This window comes from Carassius gibelio, chromosome B25 (genome assembly GCF_023724105.1).
Source record: "Carassius gibelio isolate Cgi1373 ecotype wild population from Czech Republic chromosome B25, carGib1.2-hapl.c, whole genome shotgun sequence".
Taxonomy (NCBI): Eukaryota; Metazoa; Chordata; class Actinopteri; order Cypriniformes; family Cyprinidae; genus Carassius; species Carassius gibelio.
Window position 1 is genome coordinate 6,383,580 of NC_068420.1, and position 23,876 is coordinate 6,407,455.

The 23,876-nt window shown below is 36.4% G+C and overlaps 2 protein-coding genes across 5 annotated transcripts; one reads left to right on the forward strand and one right to left on the reverse strand.

Annotated features, from left to right (window-relative positions):
- Positions 1-1,787: 1,787 nt before the first annotated feature.
- LOC128014268 (snurportin-1) lies at positions 1,788-10,849 on the reverse strand. 3 transcript variants are annotated; one of them, XM_052597704.1, is made up of 9 exons: positions 10,826-10,849; positions 6,895-7,059; positions 6,616-6,793; positions 4,630-4,734; positions 4,238-4,334; positions 4,033-4,130; positions 3,355-3,432; positions 3,153-3,233; positions 1,788-2,505 (listed from the first exon to the last, which is right to left on the reverse strand). In XM_052597704.1, exons 1-9 carry the CDS (start codon positions 10,843-10,845, stop codon positions 2,203-2,205), a joined length of 1,125 nt encoding a protein of 374 aa, XP_052453664.1. In that variant the 5' UTR covers positions 10,846-10,849; the 3' UTR covers positions 1,788-2,202. The 3 variants fall into 3 exon arrangements, with proteins under 3 accessions (XP_052453664.1, XP_052453662.1, XP_052453665.1); XM_052597702.1 differs by lacking the exon at positions 10,826-10,849 and adding an exon at positions 7,347-7,499; XM_052597705.1 differs by lacking the exon at positions 10,826-10,849 and adding an exon at positions 7,206-7,354.
- On the forward strand, positions 8,072-23,673 carry LOC128014267 (sorting nexin-33). Of its 2 annotated transcripts, XM_052597701.1 has the most exons (3): positions 8,072-8,878; positions 8,964-10,333; positions 20,279-23,673. In XM_052597701.1, the coding sequence occupies exons 1-3, from the start codon at positions 8,874-8,876 to the stop codon at positions 20,530-20,532; spliced, it is 1,629 nt and encodes a 542-aa protein (XP_052453661.1). In that variant the 5' UTR covers positions 8,072-8,873; the 3' UTR covers positions 20,533-23,673. The 2 variants fall into 2 exon arrangements, with proteins under 2 accessions (XP_052453661.1, XP_052453660.1); XM_052597700.1 differs by having other exon boundaries at positions 8,072-10,333.
- Positions 23,674-23,876: the final 203 nt, after the last annotated feature.

A 23,876-nucleotide genomic window follows, 5' to 3' on the forward strand; every position in this document is an offset into this window, starting at 1 on the left:
TATTTAAGAATATTTGTCATTTAAGAAACTTCGTTCACACACAAATACACACACATTTATTTGTCAATTGTGGGAACTTTCCATAGACTTCTATTACTTTTATACTGACCAAACAAAATTATTTATCCCCTAACCCTGAACCTACCCTTTACAGAAAACCTGTTTGCGTTGTTACACTTTAAGATAAACATATCTTTTTACTATCAATGTCAAAAATTGCAGATTTTACGTAAAATGTTGAATAAACAAGTACACACATGTATTTAGTTATGTAAAATATGTTACTAACTAAAAGTAAGTTTTCTAAGTTAATACATAAATATTTATTTAGAATAAAATATTATATTATAAATGTGCATATATACATAGATATATGGGGGAACTGCAAAATATAAAACATTTATCTTATTTTTTTAAGGTATATTTTGTTCTTAACTATAGCTAAATATAGATCACAGCAATATTTGATGTCAGTATTTTTAACTGAAAGTTTCCATTCTGTACAGATATCATTGTGGGTGCAAGTGTGTAAAATTTTACTGTTTAAACCTGACGCAAGAAAATTTGCCAAGAAACTGAGCTGATAAAACAACAAAGAGCTTCCTGTGGGCGGCTTTCCATGGGCTAGAGCATGCATGACATCATGCTGGAAAAATGCACACAAGTGCTTTCACTTTCAGAGAGGAAATTCACACTCACAGTGACCCGTCATAACCCCAAACTAAACTCTACACACAAAAACACCTCGAAGTCAGACAAAACAGGATTGAGAAGCTGCAAATCATATGCGTCTCCAAAACTAGAGAGCATTTTGACACACTTTATGTTTTGAGTGGGCCTAGGCTGTTGACGTTGGTACTTTATTGATTGGCAGGTCTTACTCAATGTCGGTCATCATGAGCGATCCAGTAAGTCTGATCTGGGCTGACAGGTGCTGAGTTCCTGGAAAGCAGCTACTGACTAATAACCGAACTCTCCGATTACACTCAGGTTTTCTGCGGGGTGATCTAGTGGTTTCAAATCAACGAAAGCATAATCGCCTGCACATCTGTGTTATGAGGTGTTTCAAAATCAACCAGAAGAAATTTTGATGATGTCAGCCTTTCCTCTGCAAAGCTGAACACTCGGTTACAATGTTGCCAACAGAAATGAGACATTATTTAGAAGTTATTATTGCTTAATACATGTCTGTTTGTACATATCAAACAATATTTCATCTATTAACTATAATATAACTAATTCTATTATTATTTTCTAATACTGTTCAGACTTTTGTGGTCAGAAATAATTTTTTTTTAAGTCTCTTATGCTCACCAAGACTTCATTTATACAATCAAAAATACAGTAAAAACAGTAATAGAGTTTAATATTATAATTTAAAAGAACTGTTTTTATTGGAATATATTTTAAAATGTAATTTATTCCTGTGATGTAAAGCTGAATTTTCAGCATCATTACTCCAGTCTTCAGTGTCACATGAATCTTCAGAAATCATTCTAACATGCTGATTTGCTGCTAAAGAAGCATTTCTGATTATCAAAGTCAGTAACAGTTGTGCTGCTTAATATTTTGTGGATTCCCTGATGAATGGAAAGTGCAAAAAGACATTTAAACATTTGTGACGGACACTTTTGATCAATTTAATGTATCCTTGCTAAATAAGAGATTTAAAATTAGATAAAAATAAATAAATCTTTAATTTCTTAAAATAAAAATAATAACATTTACTGACCACAAACTTTCATCAATGTGGTTTTATAAGCAAGAAAATTTCAGACATACAAAAATAAGGGATAAACAAAACAGTAAAATTTTATTGAAGTCACAACACAAATTAAAAAAAACTATTCATCGGCTTCTTCACCAGCTGAATCTTAAAGATCCCATCTTCTACAGAAAAGACTGAATTAAAAAGCTATATATAAAATCCAATGAAGATGCGTGACGAAACAGAGTATGTGAATACAGAGAATTTACTATCTTTTAAACCTATATGTTTCCTAAAATAATATCTGCAAAAAAGCAGAATAGTTAAATTTTTGCGATTACGGTTACAGAAATAGTTCCATCTGAGTTACTTCGACCTGAACTGCAATTTTAAATAATCGCAATTAAAAATTCATAGACATCAGTGCTCTCCTGAAATGTGATCATCTTCATGGCCAAGCACAGACTTGAGAAAAGTGCTCTCTAAAACAGTCCTCAGACGTCCATGCTCTCTTTCTGAGCGCTGGGAGTCTTCTCCTGTTGGGTCTCTGGCGTGGACAGGTGTTCCAGTTCATATCTGCCGTTTTGGTCGGCCGGACGAACTTCAGTAGAGGTTTTCTTGTGCTCCAGGATCTGCTGAAGCTGATGGGTGGCATAATCAGGCTTGCTGGTGAGGGGACACTGTGGCACCTCGATGCCCAGGATATCTGCCACCATATACGGTCTGAGCCAGCCGACCAATGGCGTGCTCCCAGGGGTGTAGTGGGTCTCCTTGTGGTAGAAAAGAAGCCCATCCACCTAGAAGAGAGGAACAGGGTGAGTTCATCTACTGTATGCCAGGGCTCAACAGTAAGAGTCTCACTCGCAAATACAACCAAAAACAGATGTGCCAACTATAACATGTATTTAGGAGCATGTGTGGAAATTAAAAACAAGTCCCTAAAAAGTCTAAAATATAAAGTTTCTGTAGCTTTAAACAGGAAAATAAGTAATAATTATTTAGTGATGTCAAATGATTAATCGCATCCAAAATAAAAGTTTTTTACGTAATGTGTGTGCACTGTGTATATTTGTTATGTATATATAAATACACATACACACACACACGCATAGATTTAAGAAAAATATGTTGTTTATATATTAAATATATCTATAGAAAATCTAAGTAATATAAATATACATGTAAATACATTTATATATTTTCAAAATATATACTGCATGTGTGAGTATTTATATACACAATTAGATATATACAGTACACACATTGTGTAAACAAAGTTTTATTTTGAATACGAATAATCGCAATTAATCATTTGATAAAAGGACTATTTAAAAACTGTACTTTTCCAGTAAATGACATAATTCTGCTAGTAAAAGCCTCCTTGTACAGAGCTCAATCAGTGTTATTTTATAGACTTAGCATGTCAAATAATAGACGTTCTTACTGTAAAGTTGTACTCATGTGCAAGAGCTGTCTGGATAGACTCTGTTGAACAGCTGATGCTGTTCAAACTCACAAACCGGAACTGGGGAGAGAGAGGGAGGGAGAGAGACAGAGAGAGAGACAGAGAGAGAGAGGACCATGAACCAAGTTCTTCAGCTCAAAGTTCAGCTTTGTTAACAGACGCAGCAATTTCACTGACTTACGGGATTAATCTTGGAAATTTCAGAAAGACCTTCAACCTCTTCCACTTTCGACTGCAGCCAGTAGAACCGGAACTCTGTCTGTAAAAATACATCACTTTGTGCTTTTCATTGTGAGAAAGGAATTATGTGCAAACAAACTAGAATTTTAATACGGAAGCATTTATGAAAATTAATTCCACATGCAAAGTGCTTAGCACCAGAACATCCATTTACATAAAATACCATTCATCCTAATATTTTTTGTAATGGAAAGCTGAATTTTCTGTCTTTAGTGTCACATGATCCTTCAGAAATCATTCTAATATGCTGATTTGCTGCTCAAGAAACATTTCTCATCATTAGTGTCGATAGACAGTTGTTCTGCTTAATATTTTTGTGGATACTAATGCTTTTTTCAGGATTCTTTGATAAAAAGAAAGTTCAAAGAACAACATTTATTTGAAATAGCAATCTTTATCAAATTATATATGTCTTCACTGTCACTTTTCACCAATTAGATTAAATTTTCTTCAAAAAAGAAAGAATGTACTCACTTGAACAGCAATTGTGATGCATCTAATATTATAGGTATGATTGTTTTGGTGCAACAAACATAATACATTTAAGAGAAATGAATTATATAATAGTCCAAAAGTGTAAGTTTATATAAATGTCATAAGAGGAAGTGATCACTCTTACTGAGCAGTCATACACAGGATGTCCCCTCCAACACATGACATCCAGGATGTAGTATGTTCTGTCCAGATCACTGTAGATGCAGTCCAGGATGGTGTAATCTGTAGAAAACATATTTGTCACTTTATTTTCCGGTATGGGTCAGAACTGCAGTACTCTAGCACACTCTAGTGTGATGAATCTGTAGGACAGATGCAGAGGTACAGACCTTTCCCCAATGAAGAGTTGTGTCTTTTTCCACCGGGAATAAGAGAAGGGAATCGATTGACACAGTAGCCACTTTTGGTGAAAGATGATGTGGATCCCTGAGGATACAGAAAACATATAAGGTTTGGAGTTGTTAGGATGCTTGAATGTTTTTAAAAGAAGTCTCTCATGCTCACAAAAGCTAGATTTATTTGATAAAAAATACATAAAAAATTTAATGTTTTTACAGTTTAAATAAATTCTTTATTTTAAAATGATTTTTATTACTGTGACGCAAAGCTTTCGGAATAAATGTATTAATAATTTAAAAACTAAATTCCTAAAGCCAAACTTTTGAACATTAGTGTATGTCTGATCTCAAGATGTTCATGATGGATGGGAAAAGATCCAAACCTTGGAGGCAACGACGAGGGAACGCTTTCCAACTGGACAAACCACCATCAGCCAATCAGAGCTCAGATCTGCAGGGATGTCCACCAACCACTCTGACAGCATCAGCTGGAGAACAGAACATAAAATATACAACTTTTCTGTTAAAAGACTTAATTATTTCAGCACTATTATCCCTATAAAATATTTACATAAGTTATCTATAAACATACAAGTTATTAATAGTATCTTAAAAATATATAAGAATTGCACCAACATACGCTGATTTTAAGTCTCTTCTTAAAACTTAATTACGGTTTTAACTGTTGTTTATGGTTATAAGTAAACACAGTGGCATAACTGTAGTGTATTATGTCACTGTGTTCTGTTTACTTTTGTATTTAGTTACATTGTTACATTTTGTACAGTACTTTGGCCAACAGCTGTTGTTTTTAAATGTGATCTATAAATAAATGACTGACTGACTGTTAATAAACTATTAATAGTATCAAAAACTGTCATATTTCTGCTCCATATAAGCATGTCCCACCCATTTTCTTTAACCCTTGGCAATACCCCTGCTGATTTTATCACTGTACCTTTAAAATATACACACACACACACACACACACAGGTGCATCTAAAAGAATAAAGAATTTCTTTTTCCATTAAGAATTAAAGGATTTTTTTTTACTTGTAAAAAAAAAAGAAAAAAAAGAAAGAAAGTGAATTCTAGAATCATTACATGTAAAGTAAAACTCTTATTTACATTTTTGATGACCAGAGCTTACACCTCATGAAAAGTCAAAAATCCAGTATCTCAAAATATTAGAATATTTACATTTGTTTCATTTAATGACCATCCCTACAGTATAATTTCCGGGTATCTCTTGTTCTTTAAAACCACAATCTTCCGGAAGACTGCTGACTTTGCAATGGTCCAGAAGACAATCACCGACACCCTCCACAAAGAGGGTAAGTCTCAGAAGGTTATCGCTGAAAGGGCTGACTGTTTACAGAGTGCTGTATCAAAGCACATTAAATGCAAAGTTGACTGGAAGAAACTGGGTAGGAAAAAAGTGCACAAGCAGGAGTGCATCAAGAGTCACCATGCCCAGACGTCTTCAGGAAAAGGGCTACCAAGCCACTTCTAAAACAATGTCAGAAGCATCTCACCTGGGGTAAGGAGAAAAATAACTGGTCTGTTACTCAGTGGTTTAAAGTCCTCTTTCCAGATAAATGTTAACTTTGCATTTAATTTGGAAATCAAAGTCTGGCATCTGGAGAAAGACCAGAGAGGCACAGAATCCAAGCTGCTTCAGGAGTGATTTGGGTGCCGTGACGTCTACTGGTGTTGGTCCACTGTGTTTTATCAAGTCCAAAAAAAAAAGGCAGCCAACTACCAGGAGATTTTGGAGCACTTTATGCTTCTATCTGCTGACTAGCTTTAAGGAGATGCTGATTTCCTTTTCCAGCAGGACTTGATATCCCACAATCCTGTGCGTTGCATTATGTGACAGTTAAGCCAAAAAATAAAGATGGCATCTGAAAGATTCGGTCAGTGGTCAGTTTGTGTGTAAATGTATGTTTCTGAAGAACGTTTTCCACTTTTTATGCCATTTCTAGCGAGAAATTAATATTGCAGTAATGAAATATACACCTTGTTATCACCAAAGCTCTATATATTTTGCTGTAGATCATTAAATCATTACTCCGCCACAGAAGCCTGTCCCAAATCAGTTTCATGAGGTGCCTTCATGCAAAAACGCTGCCTGCAAAGTCATTGCCTGATTAGACAGCAAGTCACCTGCCTAAGTTTTCAGGTGCAGCCAATGTGTTTTTCAGCACTGATTTAAGTGTAATAGTGGTGGATTTTATAAAATACTTATAATGTTAATATATAATTATATATAATAACACATAATTATGTAAGAAGCACTTAGAATTTGTTAAAAGGCATAATCTATAGTTTCTTAAACCAACTATATCTGTTTATGTGTTTTTAAGCACCTGGTTGGCATAATGCTTCGGTAGCTTTTTCTGCTCGATCTCCATCCCTTCTTCATCAGCGCTGTTCTCCAGCTGCGGCTGACTCGTCTTCTCTTCATCCTCCTCATCCTCACTGTCAGCTGTGGTCCAGTCTCCATCAGCCAGCCGCCGGGCATGGTTCACGTAGTTTAGCCTCTTCCTGCCAACATAATGTATTCTATCAGTGTCACTGCATCAAAGTTGAAGGTGGCTGATAACATCTGCTCTTGTTTTCTGTGTGGCTGTGTAAGGAGAACTCACTCTTTCTGCAGCTCCAGGAACCTCCTGCGCCGCTCACTCTGCTCCAGGACGCTGTATTTGCTCTTGTACTGGGCCAGGCGTGGATGGGGAGCTGAAGTGCTGTTTGGTTCTCTGGATACAGAGAAGCTGGAGGACAGAGCCTGGGTCAGAGCATCCATGATGGACCTGTGACAACATACAGGAGTTTAAATCAATGATATGCCATGATACGTGTATTTAAGTGCATGTAGACCACTAAAATATTTCAAAAGCAATCAGAACTGTAAAATGTAAAATCTCATATGGACAGACACAAAACAAACGCCACGTACAGATAAACAGAGTGCAGGCAGAGAGTAACAGCAAACACGTGATCACAATCCCATCAGAGCTGCTCTTAAAAACCTCTACTCGTGATGTACAAGAGTAGGCCTAATACAAACGGTAAGGAAAATCGAGCGACAAACACCTACTTCTGCAGAGAAAACACGCGTTGGTTGAAAAAGCAATGGCGCGCTGACGTCATCACGCCTCGTCGCAGCCGCCCAAAATTCATCGCCGAGTTTCACCAATTGGTGAAGAGTTCAGCTCAGAATAATTTACGGTGCTTAAATCCCGATGGATCACAAATTACAATTCTGTTAAAGATTTACATATTGTAAAAATGTGCTGCATTAGTTCGTCTCCTTGTAAAACCTCAGTTCTGAAGCGAAATAGAGGCATTACAAAAAAGAGGAAATAGAAAATTTAGTGAGACCAGCGGTCCAGGCGTATCCTAGAATTAGTCTAAATAATATTTGTCATATTTTAACTTGACTTTAACCGCTGTTTGGTTCTGTTATCATTTATTCAAACTCAAATTCAACATCACGTGGTATCTGTTAGTTTTCTCAGCGCTGATGAAGATGGACCAATCACAGCTCTGTTTACTGTATAATAATTATATTTTAAAAAGACTCCCTTGGCGGATTTTAAACTAATCATTATTTAAAATATTATGTTTATGGTTTACACGTTCTTGTGTAAAATATTTGCCAGATATTTGAATGTGTCTGAGTGGCAGAACAGTGCACTGTTTATCATTCAGTGGCAATTTTAGTCATTGTGTACATTATCTAGTTGAGATCTTGTGGTAATTTGTCGCTCAGATGCTACAGTTGTTTACTTCACCGCCGAGAGGCGCCACAGACGCGAATGTGAAGCTCGCGCTAAACTGCGCTTCTCTCTCATTGTTCAAGCGTCGCGTCATGGAAAGAGTTACTGCGTTTGTGCTCAAAGTAAAGAAATAGTTTATGAAAAACTCCTCACGGGCCTTTTGAATCACACCTCGAAGGGAATATCTATATAGCGATCTGAGCTGGATCTGTGGATTATAAAGATGCTTTAGATGTACTTTTTGTTAGCGGAATGCAAAAGATGCGTTTGTTTTCCATCTTTGTCTGGGACGCGATGTTGGGATGATGTTTTCATTTGGAATTTAGTTCAGCCGGACTTACAAAACAGATGTTTATGTTTGTGTTTTAGTCTTTTGACAGCATGCAAAATGCCTGAATCTGTTATATAGTTATTATGGGACACTGAACTGAATGTTTTTGCCGGTGTCTCGGTTCTGCTGGACGGGATTTGTGGATTTATCGGTTTATTTATTTGTTTGCGGCTGAAGATTCTGGTTTTGTGGAACGATGAAACGGCATAAATTAAGGGAAGTTGGATTATAACAACCTAGGAGGGGGGTTCCAACATTTAATGCTTTATTTACAAATGCAGCACATTAGAGATTCCTGGAAAAAAATAGATTCCTGTTGTCTTCTTCTTGCTCAGTAACTTTAAAAAGACTTGAAGATCTTTATCGTAAAGAATATAACTTACCAGCAGCCTCAAAACTGCTAGTTTTGATAAAGTACTATGACTATATTAACAAGTACTGCTGTACTTTATAACCAAACTTTTAAGTTATCAAATAGTCCTGTTTTTGTTAGATTTGAGCCTTGCAGTCTGATATGAGGTAAGGAACTTTTATTGTGGCCCACTTTTGACTTGCAAAGTTACAAAATGACATTGAGAGCCAAAGCCCTCTATACTTTCCAAAGTGAGAATAAGGAGGAGATCAGCATCCAGGAGAATGAGGAGCTGGTGATTTTCGATGAGAACTCTGTAGACGGCTGGCTACAAGGAGAGAACAGTCGAGGAGAGCGAGGCCTGTTCCCCGCCTCGTACGTTCACATCATCCGGAACCGATCCGGGTCTAACCTGACGGATCATTCCCTCAGCTCACCTGGAAGCTCTCCTGGTAAGGATATATCGTACATCCATACGCCTTCCACGACCCTGCCAAGCGACGACGATGATGACTGGGACGACTGGGACGAAACCTCGACGGTGGTCGAAGATGAAGATCCTCGGAGAGGTGTTGGCGCCAATGGACATTCCCAAAATCCATATTCCAACCCCAACGTCCACTACCGGCCCAAGCCGTATATGGAGCGCCAGGACAGCATGTCCAGCAATAGAAAGGGCAGCATGGTGGGCAGGAACCTGAACCGATTCTCCAGCTTTGTGCGCTCAGGTGTGGAGGCCTTCATACTTGGCGATGTTCCAATGATGGCCAAGATCGCGGAGTCTTACTCTATCGAAATGGGCCCCCGGGGGCCTCAGTGGAAGGAGAACCCTCAGCCCTTCACCTGTTCCGTTGAAGACCCCACCAAACAGACAAAGTTCAAAGGCATTAAGACATACATTTCGTATCGTGTCACCCCCAGTCACACTGGCAGGCCAGTGTATCGCCGCTACAAGCACTTTGACTGGCTCTACAACAGACTACTAAACAAATTCACGGTCATTTCCGTGCCGCACCTTCCCGAGAAACAAGCCACGGGACGATTCGAGGAAGACTTTATTGAGAAAAGGAAGAGGAGGCTTGTTTTATGGATGGACCACATGACCAGCCACCCCGTTTTGTCTCAGTATGAGGGTTTCGAACACTTTCTCATGTGCGCAGAAGACAAACAGTGGAAACTCGGCAAAAGGCGAGCGGAAAAGGACGAGATGGTCGGGGCTCATTTCATGCTCACCTTCCAGATTCCCAACGAGCACCAGGACCTTCAGGACGTGGAGGAGCGCATTGACTCCTTCAAGGTGTTCGGCAAAAAAATGGATGACAGTGTGATGCAGCTGACGAACGTCGCATCGGAACTGGTTCGCAAACACCTCGGAGGCTTCCGGAAGGAGTTCCAGAGGCTGGGTAACGCCTTTCAGTCCATCAGCCAGTCGTTCCTGATGGACCCTCCATACAGCTCGGATGCTCTGAGCAACGCCATCTCGCACACAGGCCGCACCTACGAGAACATCGGGGAGATGTTCGCTGAGCAGCCCAAATACGACCTGTTTCACATGCTGGATAAACTGTCGCTGTACCAGGGCCTGCTGTCCAACTTTCCAGACATCATCCACCTGCAGAAAGGTAAAGTGCAAAGTGGTAAACTTGGTTTTGTTTAAAGCGAGAGTTCGCACAGAACTGCCTTTTTAAAAATTCTAAATGGGTGTTTTGAAAAATGTGTCCGTTTTGTTTTTTGGCCATACAATGAAAGTAAATTGGGTCCATTGCAGGGTTATTTTTGTTAAAGGGATAGTTTAACCAAAAATGTTTATTCAATGGTTATTTGCTTTTTATTTGCTATTTGCTTTTTTTAACTCAAACCGTTGCAGTCTGTCAGTCTTATAAGTGAATGGGAATCATGGCTAAAACAAACAATAATAGAAAAAAACCTACACAAACAAAACCTAATTTAACCCTGTGGCTCGTGATGATACATTGAATTGTAAAGACACAAAACGAAAGTGACGTGACATACTGCCAAGTATGGTGACCCATACTCCGTATTCGTGCTCTGCATTTAACCCATCCAAAGTGCACACACACAGAAGTGAACACACGCAAACATTGAACACACACCCGGAGCAGTGGGCAGGCATTTCTGCTGCAGCGCCCAGGGAGCAGTTGGTGGTTCGGTGCCTTGCTCAAGGGCTGCTCAGTCATGGTATTGCCGGCCCGAGACTCAAACCCACAACCCTAGGGTTAGGAGTCATACTCTGTAACCACTAAGCCATGACTTCCCGATCGGTCTCCTGAGCGTGTTCTCAGCAGCAGGCGCGTGAGACGTCTTCTTCTTGCTTTATGGCGGATAGGGGTGCTCCGATCACGATCGGCCGATCGTTATGCGCATCTCGTCAGTAAAGCCGGTTTTCTAATCAGAAAATCACGCACCTGATGGAATTAACCGCTGATTAGAGAACCAGCTTTACTGACGAGATGCGCATTAACGATCGGCCGATCGTGATCGGAGCACCTCTAATGGCGGATCGCAGACTTATAAGTGCATTACCGCCACCAATCTCTCAAATGGACCATTGAGATTGTAGATCGTGTCAATGGTATTTAAATGAACTAAAAACAAAACTTATTAAAAAATATTAATTCAATTTATGATAGTATATCAGTGATTGTAAAATAACACTCGTCCAATGTTTTTTTTTTGGTTTTTGACCACTGAAAGTATGTACAAATGAATAATTTACTCTTGGAGCCCTTTTGAAATTCAAATATCTCTGGAATCAGACCATATAGAGCCTTACAAATTAAGATGCCAAAAGGAAAGTTTGTTAAGACCTAATATCTTAAAGGGTATTAGGATATCTGTAATACTTCTTGAGTTACAGTCATGCAAACTTTGGAGAAAAAACTTGAAAAGTGCCTTCTTCCCATTTTTGAATGGTCACCTCCAGCACTTAATGCAACAAAGATGGCTAAAGTGAACAAAAACCTATCAGTCTCTGTGTAAAAATAACATTATGATGCTGCCATCTTTCTGAAGTCATTTTTTAACCCCCTGTAATTTGGCTCTGAATCTTGAAAATTGCCATTTTTGACCCCCTTCTACAAAATAGTGGATTACTCAGTAAAAATTCATCCACGACTTTTAATATTTTGGCTTTCATCACTATACATGTTTGTCTTTCTTCAGAAAAACTGAACTATCCATTTAAGTAGGCCAACTAATTTCTTTCTTTCTTTCTTTTCTAAGAGATTTATTGATAAATGGGTCAAGCTTGTCTTAAACTCATGGGTGTTGAAATTCAGCTTTCATTATTCTTTGTCGCCTCAAACATTTCAAATTGTTTCTACACCCTTTTTAGATGTTCTGCTTGCTTCTACACCTAGTGAATTGCTCAAATGTGGGGCACACAGCTGGAGTGACCCAGTGACATCATGCCTGTAGGCAGCCAATCACACGTGTTGTTATTTATGAGCAGGGGTTAGTTGGCCTCACATCATAAACTGGAGTGAATTTTGCTGTCGATGATGTCAGATAACTTCCAAAAGTGAGTTGCAGAGACTTTGTAAAGCTGAAATGGCAGTTAAGAAAGAGAAATTTCTGCCTGTGCTCCTGATAGGAAGCATCCTCTTAATTCTCAGTCTAAATCACAGGAAGTTTGGGAAATAGTGTGATTAATCAGTGCACTTAAGTCCAAGACATTAAAGCTCAATCAGTTTTCTGGCTTCAACAGACTTCCACTTTCATTGTGATCCTTCTGTGGAATGTCATGGTGATGCTAGGAATTTCTCGCTCTCACTTGATATATATCCTGACATTTAGAGAGTATTTACACTACCAGATAACATTTTGGACACACTTGACTAAGTTTATGTTTGTCACAATATTAAAACCTTTTCAATTAAAAGCTAATGCATAATTTAGTTTGGTAGACAAATCTGAATTTGCTTCTGCATGATAAAAATAGATCGTTATAACAAATAAATATTACTAAATGATATTTATTTGTGGTCACCAACATATATAAATGTATGGCGTGTGTGCATACAACTGAAATAAAAAGTAAAATATTAAGCTTGTTTTATTTTAGCTAGTTGCCAATGTTTGAAGTACTTAACTAAAGGAAAAATAATAGGAAAAATAAAACAAAAAGAACTACAAAATTAATAAAACATTTAACAAAAAAAAAAAAAGGAAAATACAAAAAAAAAGGAATTCAAATAATTGACAGTCCGTCTATCTGATAGATAGATAGATAGATAGATAGATAGTATTATATAATAGTACTCATAATAAAGAATGAGTTTGAGAAAATATTTGTTTTTTTTTAATTATTTGTGGTTTGTATTATTGCTTTAACTTATTTTATAGTTGCCGAGGCTTGAAGTAATAAACTAAAGTAAAACTAAAGGAAAAAAAAGAAAAACTTTTTAACAAAAAATTAAAATGGAATTCATTAAAATTTTTATGTAGTTTTTAGTCCTAGAAAATGAATAGCTATGTCCAGACATTTGCCTGGCTGTGTATATTAATGCTTTTCTTAACTGATTTATATGACTTTCACCATCATCATAAGGTCCTTAATACAAAAAGTCAGTCATTTTTAATTTTGTTAAAGATAAGCAATTACCTTTCTTATCATTTAAAGGTTATGTAAGTGATTTTTAGCTCCGTCTCCAAAATCACATCCATCCATGTAAGCAAAACTTAAAACACAGTTGATTGACGTGCAGAGAGCGCTTCTGATTGGCTAAAAGGCATAATAGAGATTGTGTGATTTCTCAAGACGTCTGTTTGAGTGAAATCTGTCAGAGAATTATTACAGCAATGCTTATATGAAACCCTGACAACTGAGAAACTGTAATCAGTGAGAGGATTTATAGTTGTTAAACAGGTGCAGTGATGTGTTCAATGTGGTGAGGTCTGTAGATTGTAGAAGAGAACAGAAACACGATTCATCTTTATTACTGAGTTTGCTGAAGGCATGATGGGTCACATGACCAAAGCACATGCCAGATCCCAGATTAACGTCAATGATTCTGAATAGATTTAATCCAATAAAATAAGAGTGATTTCACAGTCTTTAATCATTATTGTGCCTTTTAGGTAAGTTAACGTAGCATTATTCTGTAGAATAAGGTTGCGCTAATCAAATAACCACCCTAAGCAAACATTTGACGTGTGAGTGTGTTGAAATGAAAGGAGGCCAGAATGATTTCTCATGTTTCATGTCCACACCCTATAACGGTCGTAACATGATTACCGTTCGTGTTCAGACACAATGGATCATAGCGTACAGTGGATAATGGTGTTTTAAACGATCAAGTTGCTAATAGCAACTAATGCATACACAGCATGCCTCCTACAGTAGAAGCCCTTTAGATTTTATTAGATTGAGTGTTTAATACACACAGATTTTGGAACCGTATTCTTGATAGTAATAGTCATTGATTCATTGCTGAATCAACATTGATGTTTGATTTCAGTCCGATATTTAATTTGCTTATTTTATTCTGATATTTATTCAATATTAAATCAGATTTTTTAGCATCATTGAAACCTTAGTTAAAATATTGAGTTCATTTTTATTTTTATAAATTTGTTTTTTTTAATTTTATTTATTTAGAGATTTTTAATCAATTTAAATGTAAACTTATATTTCTTTTTAAATTGTAGTTATACACACACACACACACACACATATATACAGTTTTTATTAAACTGTTGAGAAATGTTGCTGTAATGTAAAATATGTTGAAATTTTTGTTTATATATTCTGCTTGTAACATTTTTTTTATTGAATTTTAGTTAATAATGTTGGTACGTTAAATAAATAATTTTGGTATATTAAATTATTAGTATATAAAAAAAAACTGCTGTCTGGGACCCCTTTAACTTTAGAAACTGTTTATGGCCTACAGTTAATCTTAATGTATTAAAAACCACTATACACAGTCATAAACTATAAACGTTCTTCAAAAACAACATCAAATGGCATTGATAATATATATGATGTGACATTTACATATGTGAACACTTGGCAGGAAATAATGTTGGGCGGGATTTAATTTTAATATGCCAAGATTTGATTAAATGGAAACATGTTATTCTATGATATTATTTGTTCATTTATGTACTTAAACCTGTTTTACCTGCAAGAGGTCAGTGATAAAATCTTCCGTCCTTAATTTAGGGGACAGTAAAGCGACTGAAACTCCGGGATCGCAAGATGTCAAAACCGAGCATCTGTTTCTTTTATGATCCTCGCAACAGAACAGGCAGAGATCAAAGAGAATCAATGAACAGAGAAAAAAAACAACACGTGACCCAGGGAAATAATAACAGCCCTCTCCGAGCGTGTCTGTGCAGCGCAGCCAAAGATCTGTAATCAGATCCACCGTGGGACGCCAGGACACTTGACCCGACATCCAGAAGTCAGCTTGAACCCAACCAAATTAAAGGCTACAGAAATATCTAGGTCTTCCAAAAGCAATGGGATATGAATTTGTCTTTTAATGCATAACATCTTCCACCTTAGCAAATATGGAGAGAATTAAAAACACGAGCGAAAACAAAAGGCGTTCCGGCCTAGGGCTCTGCTTGTACAGTAATCGTGAACTCTTCAGATTGTGTGGGTGTTGGTCTGATTTTATTGCCAGTAATACACAATCACACACGTACATCAGAGTTGTGTGATTTTTGGAGTGATTCTTGTTGCTTTTAGGTCTGAAATAAAGAGGAATAACATGTCCGGGCAAGACCTTGAATTCCTCTCGGAGGTTCTCATTGCTTACTGGCAGCAACTGAGCCGGTTTTGTGCTTCACACATTCGTCTTAAAAAATCAGTTTAAGCATGTGTGAATGAACAGAAGAGATATACTGGATGGGATGGTGGATGATTGGACATTGCAAGTATTGTACATTAATTCAAGTACATTGTGTTTACAGAAGAAGAAGGTTTGAATACAATGGCGGGCGAAGAGGAAAATTATGCGAACTTAAACGTATTCATCCACATTTATACGATAGTTCATCAGCAACAGAATACACTCCTCTTCAGTTGCCATTGTGATCTGAATATCACGCGACCCGACTCTACTAATATCACCCGACTCTACTACCCCCTGTTGCGTGAGCGGTGTATTGCATACACGCATCGCCCGTGACGCTTGCGTCCACTGTTTAGACAATGAAAGGGAGCGCGTCGCTCGCGTTGCTTGCTCGCGTTTCTCACGTTGACTATGTAACGGCCCTTACTTACTATGTACACACTTACGAATTTTGACCCTCTCTGTGCAATTCAGGTTAAAGTCTCAAAATCTAAAGTTTTCATCCGAAAATGGGAAACTTTTTATGTGTTTTGACTGTTCGTTTACATGACAACAGCGTTTTTGGGGGCAAAAAAAAAAACGTGAAAAAAAAGTTTTTGAAAACGGCACCATTGTCATTTCTGTGTAAACACCCAAAACGGGACTCTTTGAAGATTGTGACATCATGCGTGACATCAGGCGTGCATAGTATGTGTTAGGTATATAGACATGCGCAGAATGTGTCGAATTTAAAGGCAAGCGCGAACAAACATACACAACAATGGTAAATAAATACTAACAAGGTGACTGCGCCAACTACTGTCCTGGCATATGTAATACAGCGTTTTTGGCCATTTTCGTGGATATGTGTAAACGTAAATCATTTTGAAAACGTTGTTGTGTATACATGAAACTTTTAAAAAAACACAAGGGGAAAACTTTTTTATTTTTGACTACATCGTTGTCATAAACGTAGCCTAATAATGAGATAACAAGCATCTAAAGTTTGATTTCAGCCATTCATTTCATAATGAATCTTTGACATGGTCTTACTCAGCAAATATTAAAGATATCAAGGTTAAGTTTTCACAGAACGGTATTTACCATATATGAAGGATAAATGATAGTAAATCACACAAATTTTTTTTGCTGGATTTTCACTGCCAGGGTCACAATTAATTAAAGCAATTGTGTTAGATATAAAACCAAATGTCATGTAGTCTCAGTGTCACCTTTCTGACCAACTTTTAAATGCTTAATTTTAAGACCTCACTTTTGTGATGATGCTAATGCTAATGCAAATTTGCCAGTTGAAAGCTCTTTGTGGCTTTCAGTGTTTAGTTTTTTTTAGTTAAATGCATCTAAGAGGACATTTATATGTATTTTGTTCATAATCAGTTCAATTTTTATCTGTAAAAACAGTGTACTAGATGTATTAAGCTCACTCAGGCGTCCCAGCAGAGGTACTACAGGTGTAGTTTGTCACTTTAGAAAGTATCCAAATCTAATTTTAAAAAGCATATATGTATATTAACCTAATATGCTTCTTTCTGTAGAAGTCTTTTGCTTGAAAAATGTGGTTGTGTGATCTTTTTGGCCCACCGTTATGGTTGGTTTCTCCACTTCTGGTGTCTGAGAATTTGCTCTGGGATAAATTGAGCTGTGACTGTTTTTCCAGTCCAAAATTCCTCTGTGTTTCCACGGTGGTGCTGTTAGACACATTAAATGCAGTTCTGTGGCTTCAGATCAGTTATTCTTTGTGCTTTTAACATTCATTTCACCTCAAAGATCAGATCATACACTGATCATGTTTCTCACTGCAATTAGCATTATGCTATTGCCTATAGTATTTTATATGTAGGTTGTATGTGGTGTCAGTTTTGTCTTATTTAATATAACAAATATGTTGTTGCGTATCAAGAGTATGTACAAAGATTTGAAGTAACTTGAATGTTAGCTTTGGTGGCTAACTGGTTAGCTTGGTCACTAGAAATACTACAGAATGTTACATTTGGCTTCATTTAAATAACTTGAAATGTGATAATGTAATTCAAAAGACACCATTTTACTGGCTAATAATGCTATATCAATAGGCTGTATGGCTGTATGGAATAAAATACCCCCAGAAAATAGTTTAGTGGTCTACTGGAGTTAGGATTTCACATGTTTTCCATTAGAAAGCCTCCAGACATTGCCTCAGAGTAAGCAGAAACCATATATACTAGGGTTTATATAGGAAAACAAATAAACAGACAGTCACTGACCACAGAAATGATGCACAGACAGTTTATGTGTGTTTAGCTTCCTCTTTTCATGGCTCTGTTATGACCACAGCGCACTACAAGCAAAGGAGGAATTTGCTATTCCAGTCGTTCTGGTGTATGTTAATGTTTATCAGTCCATTAGTGATCAAATCAAATTAACCCCACCTTCATAGTTTTGCTTGTCTAGCATTACGAACAAAGTGTAGAAAACCAGATGTTTGCAATGGCAGAAATGTGCACATGACATTGATAATGATATGAAATGTTTCTCAAATCTGCGTATTAGAATGACTGGACTTGTGGTAGTGCTTGTGCAGATTGCCCAGGTTTGAACCTGGCTTGCAACATGCCATCTTTTCATTTAAATAAACTGAGGATTTTATTAGAAATCTGTCGTATTGAGCATATTAAATGTAGTTCTGTAAACTTGTTTCAGTGAACAGAGAGTATGTGTGGTAGAGGTCAACGCTGGGTTGTGCCTGGTACAGTTGGACGCTTGTTCCTGTCCCTGAGAAATTCACCCTATTATTTCATTGCATCGTAGTTTAAAGGAATGCATCTTGGAAAATGTTCAGTATCCAGCAATTTGGTTTTGTCCTAATCAGCGAGAGCCTGAACTACACTGGTATTCAGAGGTTAGCTAACAACAACAGTGTTTATGTACGTATCATTTTCATAGAGTAACTATGGATTAAATGTTGTATATTCATATAAGATGAAGATTTCTATAAGTGGTCTAATAAAAAAAGCCTGTTTTGGATTCCCACGTTAAGATCACAGTTTTATCTTGTATTTGTGGTGCTTTTCTACATTCATCAGCAACTAACAGCAGTTGCTTTAGCCTGGTTTTTGTATGGAGAACCTCAATATGGAAATCAATTTCCAGCACTTAAGAAAAAAAAAATCATGCTTTGGAAAATCATAATTATAACAAAAAAACTCATAATTCTGACATGAAAAGTTTAAATGATGTCATACTATTGCATTATACTATGATAAAATCAAAATAGCACAAAATGTGATAATCTTGATATAAAAAGTCAGCATTATGAGATAAAAGGGTTATAATTATGAGATAATTCTAAATTATAAGATAAAAAGTCATAATTATGAGATGAATTTAAATGATAACAGGAGAATACACGCTTATGAGATAATTCTAAACTATAAGATAAAAAGCAATTATGAAATAATTCTAAATTATAAGATAAAATACACAATTATGAGATCTTTCTAAATTATTAGACAAGACATTATTATGAGATAAAAACATTTGACATTTTATGTCATTATGCCATTTTATCTTATAATTTTGACTTTCATAATTTGTCATTTTTCTCATAATTATGACAGTACAGTATGTCATCATTTCTACTTTGTAATTTCAATTTTAGATTTTTGTATCAATTTACAAACTTTCAACTATCTCATAGTTATGATTTACCAAAGCATTTTTCTCATGTGGTGGAAATTCGCAGTTATGAGATAAAAGTAAAAATGTTAACATTTCATGATTGACAGTATGTCATAATTTAGACCCTTTATCATATTATTACTACTTTTTAATGTCATCATTTTGACTTAGAATTTAATTATTTCAATATTTTCTCTATAATTGTAATTTACCAAAGCATGATTTTTTTTTTTTATCGATCAGAAATGGGCTTCCATGCCTGAGCATAAAATGCTGACAAATCTTTTTGAAATAGACAGTTTTACTCAGTAGTTAGAAATTATTTCCAAAAATAAATATGTATTCAAACTTTGACCTTGTTTACAGGGCTAAATAATGTATTTTTTTAGATGCTCGTGTGGAAATGCAAACAAGAGGCCTTTGCATGCAGACTCTGGGCTTTCATTTGACTGTACTCGTTTGTTCTTTGTGGTGTTTGTGCATTGGCTTTGTAGTCGGTCTTTCTGTGAGATAAAAAGGAATAAAGTAATTGTATCAAATCTCAAACACAAAGAACATGGGGCCAGACTTCCTGTGTCAGATTACAGGTGTGTACAGCACTGCCAAACACTGACCTCTGATCAGCCATTGGGATATCTAATTCGTCATGCTATCTCTGATAATCTCTGGCTTTATGTCTGTATTCTGTGCTGCAGATGGACCCAGCAAGTGATGATTTAGTGTTGGTTGACGTCTGCAGATTCACTTGTATCTCTTCTCTGAGTCATGTGACTCAGCGGCTCCGTCCAGTGTGTGTGTGTGTGTGTGTGTGTGAGTGAGTGGTTTGTTCTGTCACAACAGGACAGAAACACTTAGAACTGTTTAAACTGGAAATGTGAACAAAATGAGGAAAAAGACACTTTAATCTGACAAGTGAGATTAGAGATTAGTTGAATTTTGGATAACACAAGCCTAGTCTTGTGCTAAAAAATTAGCAAAATAACACGTTATCTTCAGTGTCATTGCTAGTTCTTATTTAGTGTTTTTGTTGCATATTGCTGCAATATTTTAACATTTCTAAAACCTCGTTGTTTCACATCTACTTAGGTGCTTTTGCTAAGGTGAAGGAGTCTCAGCGTATGAGCGACGAGGGGAAGATGGACCAAGAGGAAGCGAATGGCATTCGTAAACGCTGCAGGACTGTGGGTTTCGCCCTGCAGGCCGAGATGAACCACTTCCACCAGCGCAGGGAGGTGGACTTTAAAGAGATGATGCAGGCATATCTCCGCCAACAGATCGCCTTCTACCAACGTGTAGGTCAGCAATTAGAGAGAACCCTTCGCATGTACGACAACCTCTAGAGCCTTTGGTGTCTGGACTGTAATGGAGATACAACACTCCTGTGGACGGCTATACAAGGTTTTTTTTATTCCCCAAATTTGAATTTTCTAATTCCAGATAGGATTTTTTTTTGCAAGAGAAACGGGACATTCTCACTTCTGCACTTGAAAATGTCACTTTTAACCCCTTGAAACCAACAATACCATTGCCTTTGATAAACTATTCATGTATCTCTTCATGTTTTTAATATTAGTTAAATATCTGTTAGACCAATGTTACACTTTTCACATATTTCTCTCTTGAAAACTCACAGAGTCAGGTGTGCGGATGACGTTACCTGTGCGTTAGCAGGTGCAGATGCTAATCAGAATCCAAAAACGGTCTGGTCAATAGTTTGCTAAAATCGCAATTATTTCTTTAAAAAAGAAAAAGCTAATTACAACACCGTTTCTTATTCAGATGCAATGCAAAAAAGGTGTACAATGCTGAATAGTAGATTTTCTATTTATGGCTTTTGTTGAGTTGCTCCGCCCACACTGAAATCTCATTGGTCCAAAATCCTGTTGCATATCTGCAAAAAAAGAAAAAAAAATGGGTTGGTTAGTAATATTGTCTTATTTTCTGGTACAAATATCTAAAACTCGATAAGCGAAATAAAAAAATTATCAAAATGAAGGGATTTCATTTTGAGAAATATTTTAGGAAACAATTAATTTTGTTTCACAAGTAAATGTGTATTGATTTAAGAATGTTTAGATATTTGTATTTGTACAACAGAAATTCTAAGAACATTATTTGTTGCATCAAAATAACTTTATTTCAAACATTACATGGTCTAATTGGCTTGGATTTTTTTGCAAAATTTCCCTTTCAGTGACGACAGAAATATAACTTGATACTTGAAACCTTCAGTTGCCCAAATTTGCTTGGACTAGATGAGCAAGAAATAAACCCACATAGCAGGTTCATGGAAGTTTGATCAGGCGGAAGAAGATTCCTGAGTTTAGGTGAAATGCCTGGGTTTGATTTGATACAGTGATCAGATGTGACGTTCATATGATATTCATCAGTGATTCAGATGAATAACACCAGGCTTCTTCTATGCTGTAATTTGTAGTCCGGTACAAATGTTTCCAAGTGTTAAGACAAAACATGTTTTTGTGAATTCTTGGGCAAGAATCCCCACCCAGAGACTGAATATCAGATGGAAACACTGCAGTATTAGCATTAGCATTTAGCCTAAACGTTTGTTCAGGGTGTTTCTAAAGCAAAAGGGAGCTCTTATCCTCCTCTTCTCCTTTTTGTGAGCCCTCAGGAAAAACTTGAGAGGACTTTGAGCTTATGGTAATGATTTTTGTTTTAATTTCCTCAGAAGTAGGCTAATCTTTATTTTTAGTTTTAGACGCTAGGTTTAAGGGGTACAGAGGTTTGTGTAAATCTCAAGGCTGCAATCTCTAAATTGACTCTGTGGTTAAGAGTTGTGATTTTAACAATGCTTTTGGTTTAACTGTAAAACGTCTCAAGTTTCAGATTGTAAACTTGTTTACTGTTTGCACACTTAGTAACTGAGGACCAAAATTGAAACCTTTGGGTTAACAGATGTTTTGCTTTATACATGTTAAAAAACAGAGCAGATTTTACGGAAGCCATTTTCTTAATGGAATTAAATAATAAAAAGGTAACTGTGACTTGTTCTCTCACAATTCAGAATTTTCTTAACAATTCTTTAACATTACTTTTTATAAACTCACAGCTGGAATCAGAATCACAAGATATGAAATCAGAGTTCTAAGAAAAAAACAAAACAGAAAGCGAGAGGGAAAAAGTTGCAATTTTTAGTTTTTTTATTCTGTGGTTGAAACAAAAAAAAAATTCTGAGATAATTCAGAAATGTGAGATTTAATCCCTGACTTCTGAGAAGAGTCAGCATTGTAAGATTTAAACTCGGAATTTTGAGAAAAGTCAGAAATGTGAGATTTAAACTCGTCTTCTGAGAAATGTTAGAATTGTAAGATATAAACTCAGAATTCTGAGAAAAGTCAGAATTGTAAGATTTAAACTCGGAATTCTAATAAAAGTCAGAACTGGAAGATTTAAACTCAGAATTATGAGAAAAGTCAGAACTGTAAGATTTAAAATAAGAATTCTGAGAAAAGTCAGAACTGTAAGATTTAAACTCGGAATTCTGAGAAAAGTCAGAATTGTAAAAATATCAGAACTGCGATATAAGAAGTCACAATTGCCTTTTTTATTTTTTATTTCTGTGTTGGAAACAGGCTACCATATATTTTGGCTCAAGCAATGTATTAATAAATAATAGTCAACTTTCTATTCTAAATAATAGTTTTCTTTCTTAAAACACAAATGCCATTTTTTAAATAGATATACAGACATTTTTACATTTTTTTTAACCTGAAAACATGTTGCAGTACGAATGTTTTGCAAACTGCATTTCATGCTGACTTTACTATGAACAACCTGAAGAATATTTGTAAGAACTGACCAGTCTTGTGGTTGTTTTAGTGTCCAGATGTTTATGTGCCCACAGAAGGAAATGTTCATCGTTTTCAAATCAGTTAAAGCAACGCTGAGCGATCCGGTAGGGGATTTCTTTTCTGGTAATTGGGGAAAAATGCACACAAACAAAAGCCCCTGCTTTTAATTCTCTGGAAAACCTTGGAACGTAAACAGACCGTGTGACGGGGGTTGCGTGTGTCCACTTGGCATCTTCACTCACATTCCGGGATACAGCTGAGTTTAAAACGCACAGCAGAGTTCCTCACCAAAGCAAAGACGGGTTTCCATGACTTATCCAAATATTACATTTGCTTAATGATCTTTTTGCATTTTATAGCATCAGTTTCACATCTGGAGATGGATTACACACATTCCATGAGAAATAGATGTTTTAATGAGCTGAAATATCAAGAAACTAAGAACAACAACTGCTGGAATGGACACAAAAATGTTTCTTGGTGAAGGGCAGACCTCACACGGATGATTTTGGACTCTTTTAGGACGTGTGAGGCAGTGTCCAGCACATTGCTCTGTGTTTACTCACTGTAAGGAGGACAGTAGAATTTATATAATGTGTAGATTTGACACTTTTTACACATTCTGGTATTCAACAGGGGATCTGAATAAAGAGATCTCAAAATGGACTCAGTGTCTTTTTTGGTTTCATTTTGTTGTTTTTTTTTAATGAAAACGTTCTTGACTGGCACAGATTTATGAGTTATAACATGCTGTTACAATCCAGTCACAATGGCACTACGCTGAAAATATCACTAGACAAAAATACAACATCCTTTTTAGTTCACTGATTAGGGAACATGTGGACACATCATTTTTATTTATTTATTTT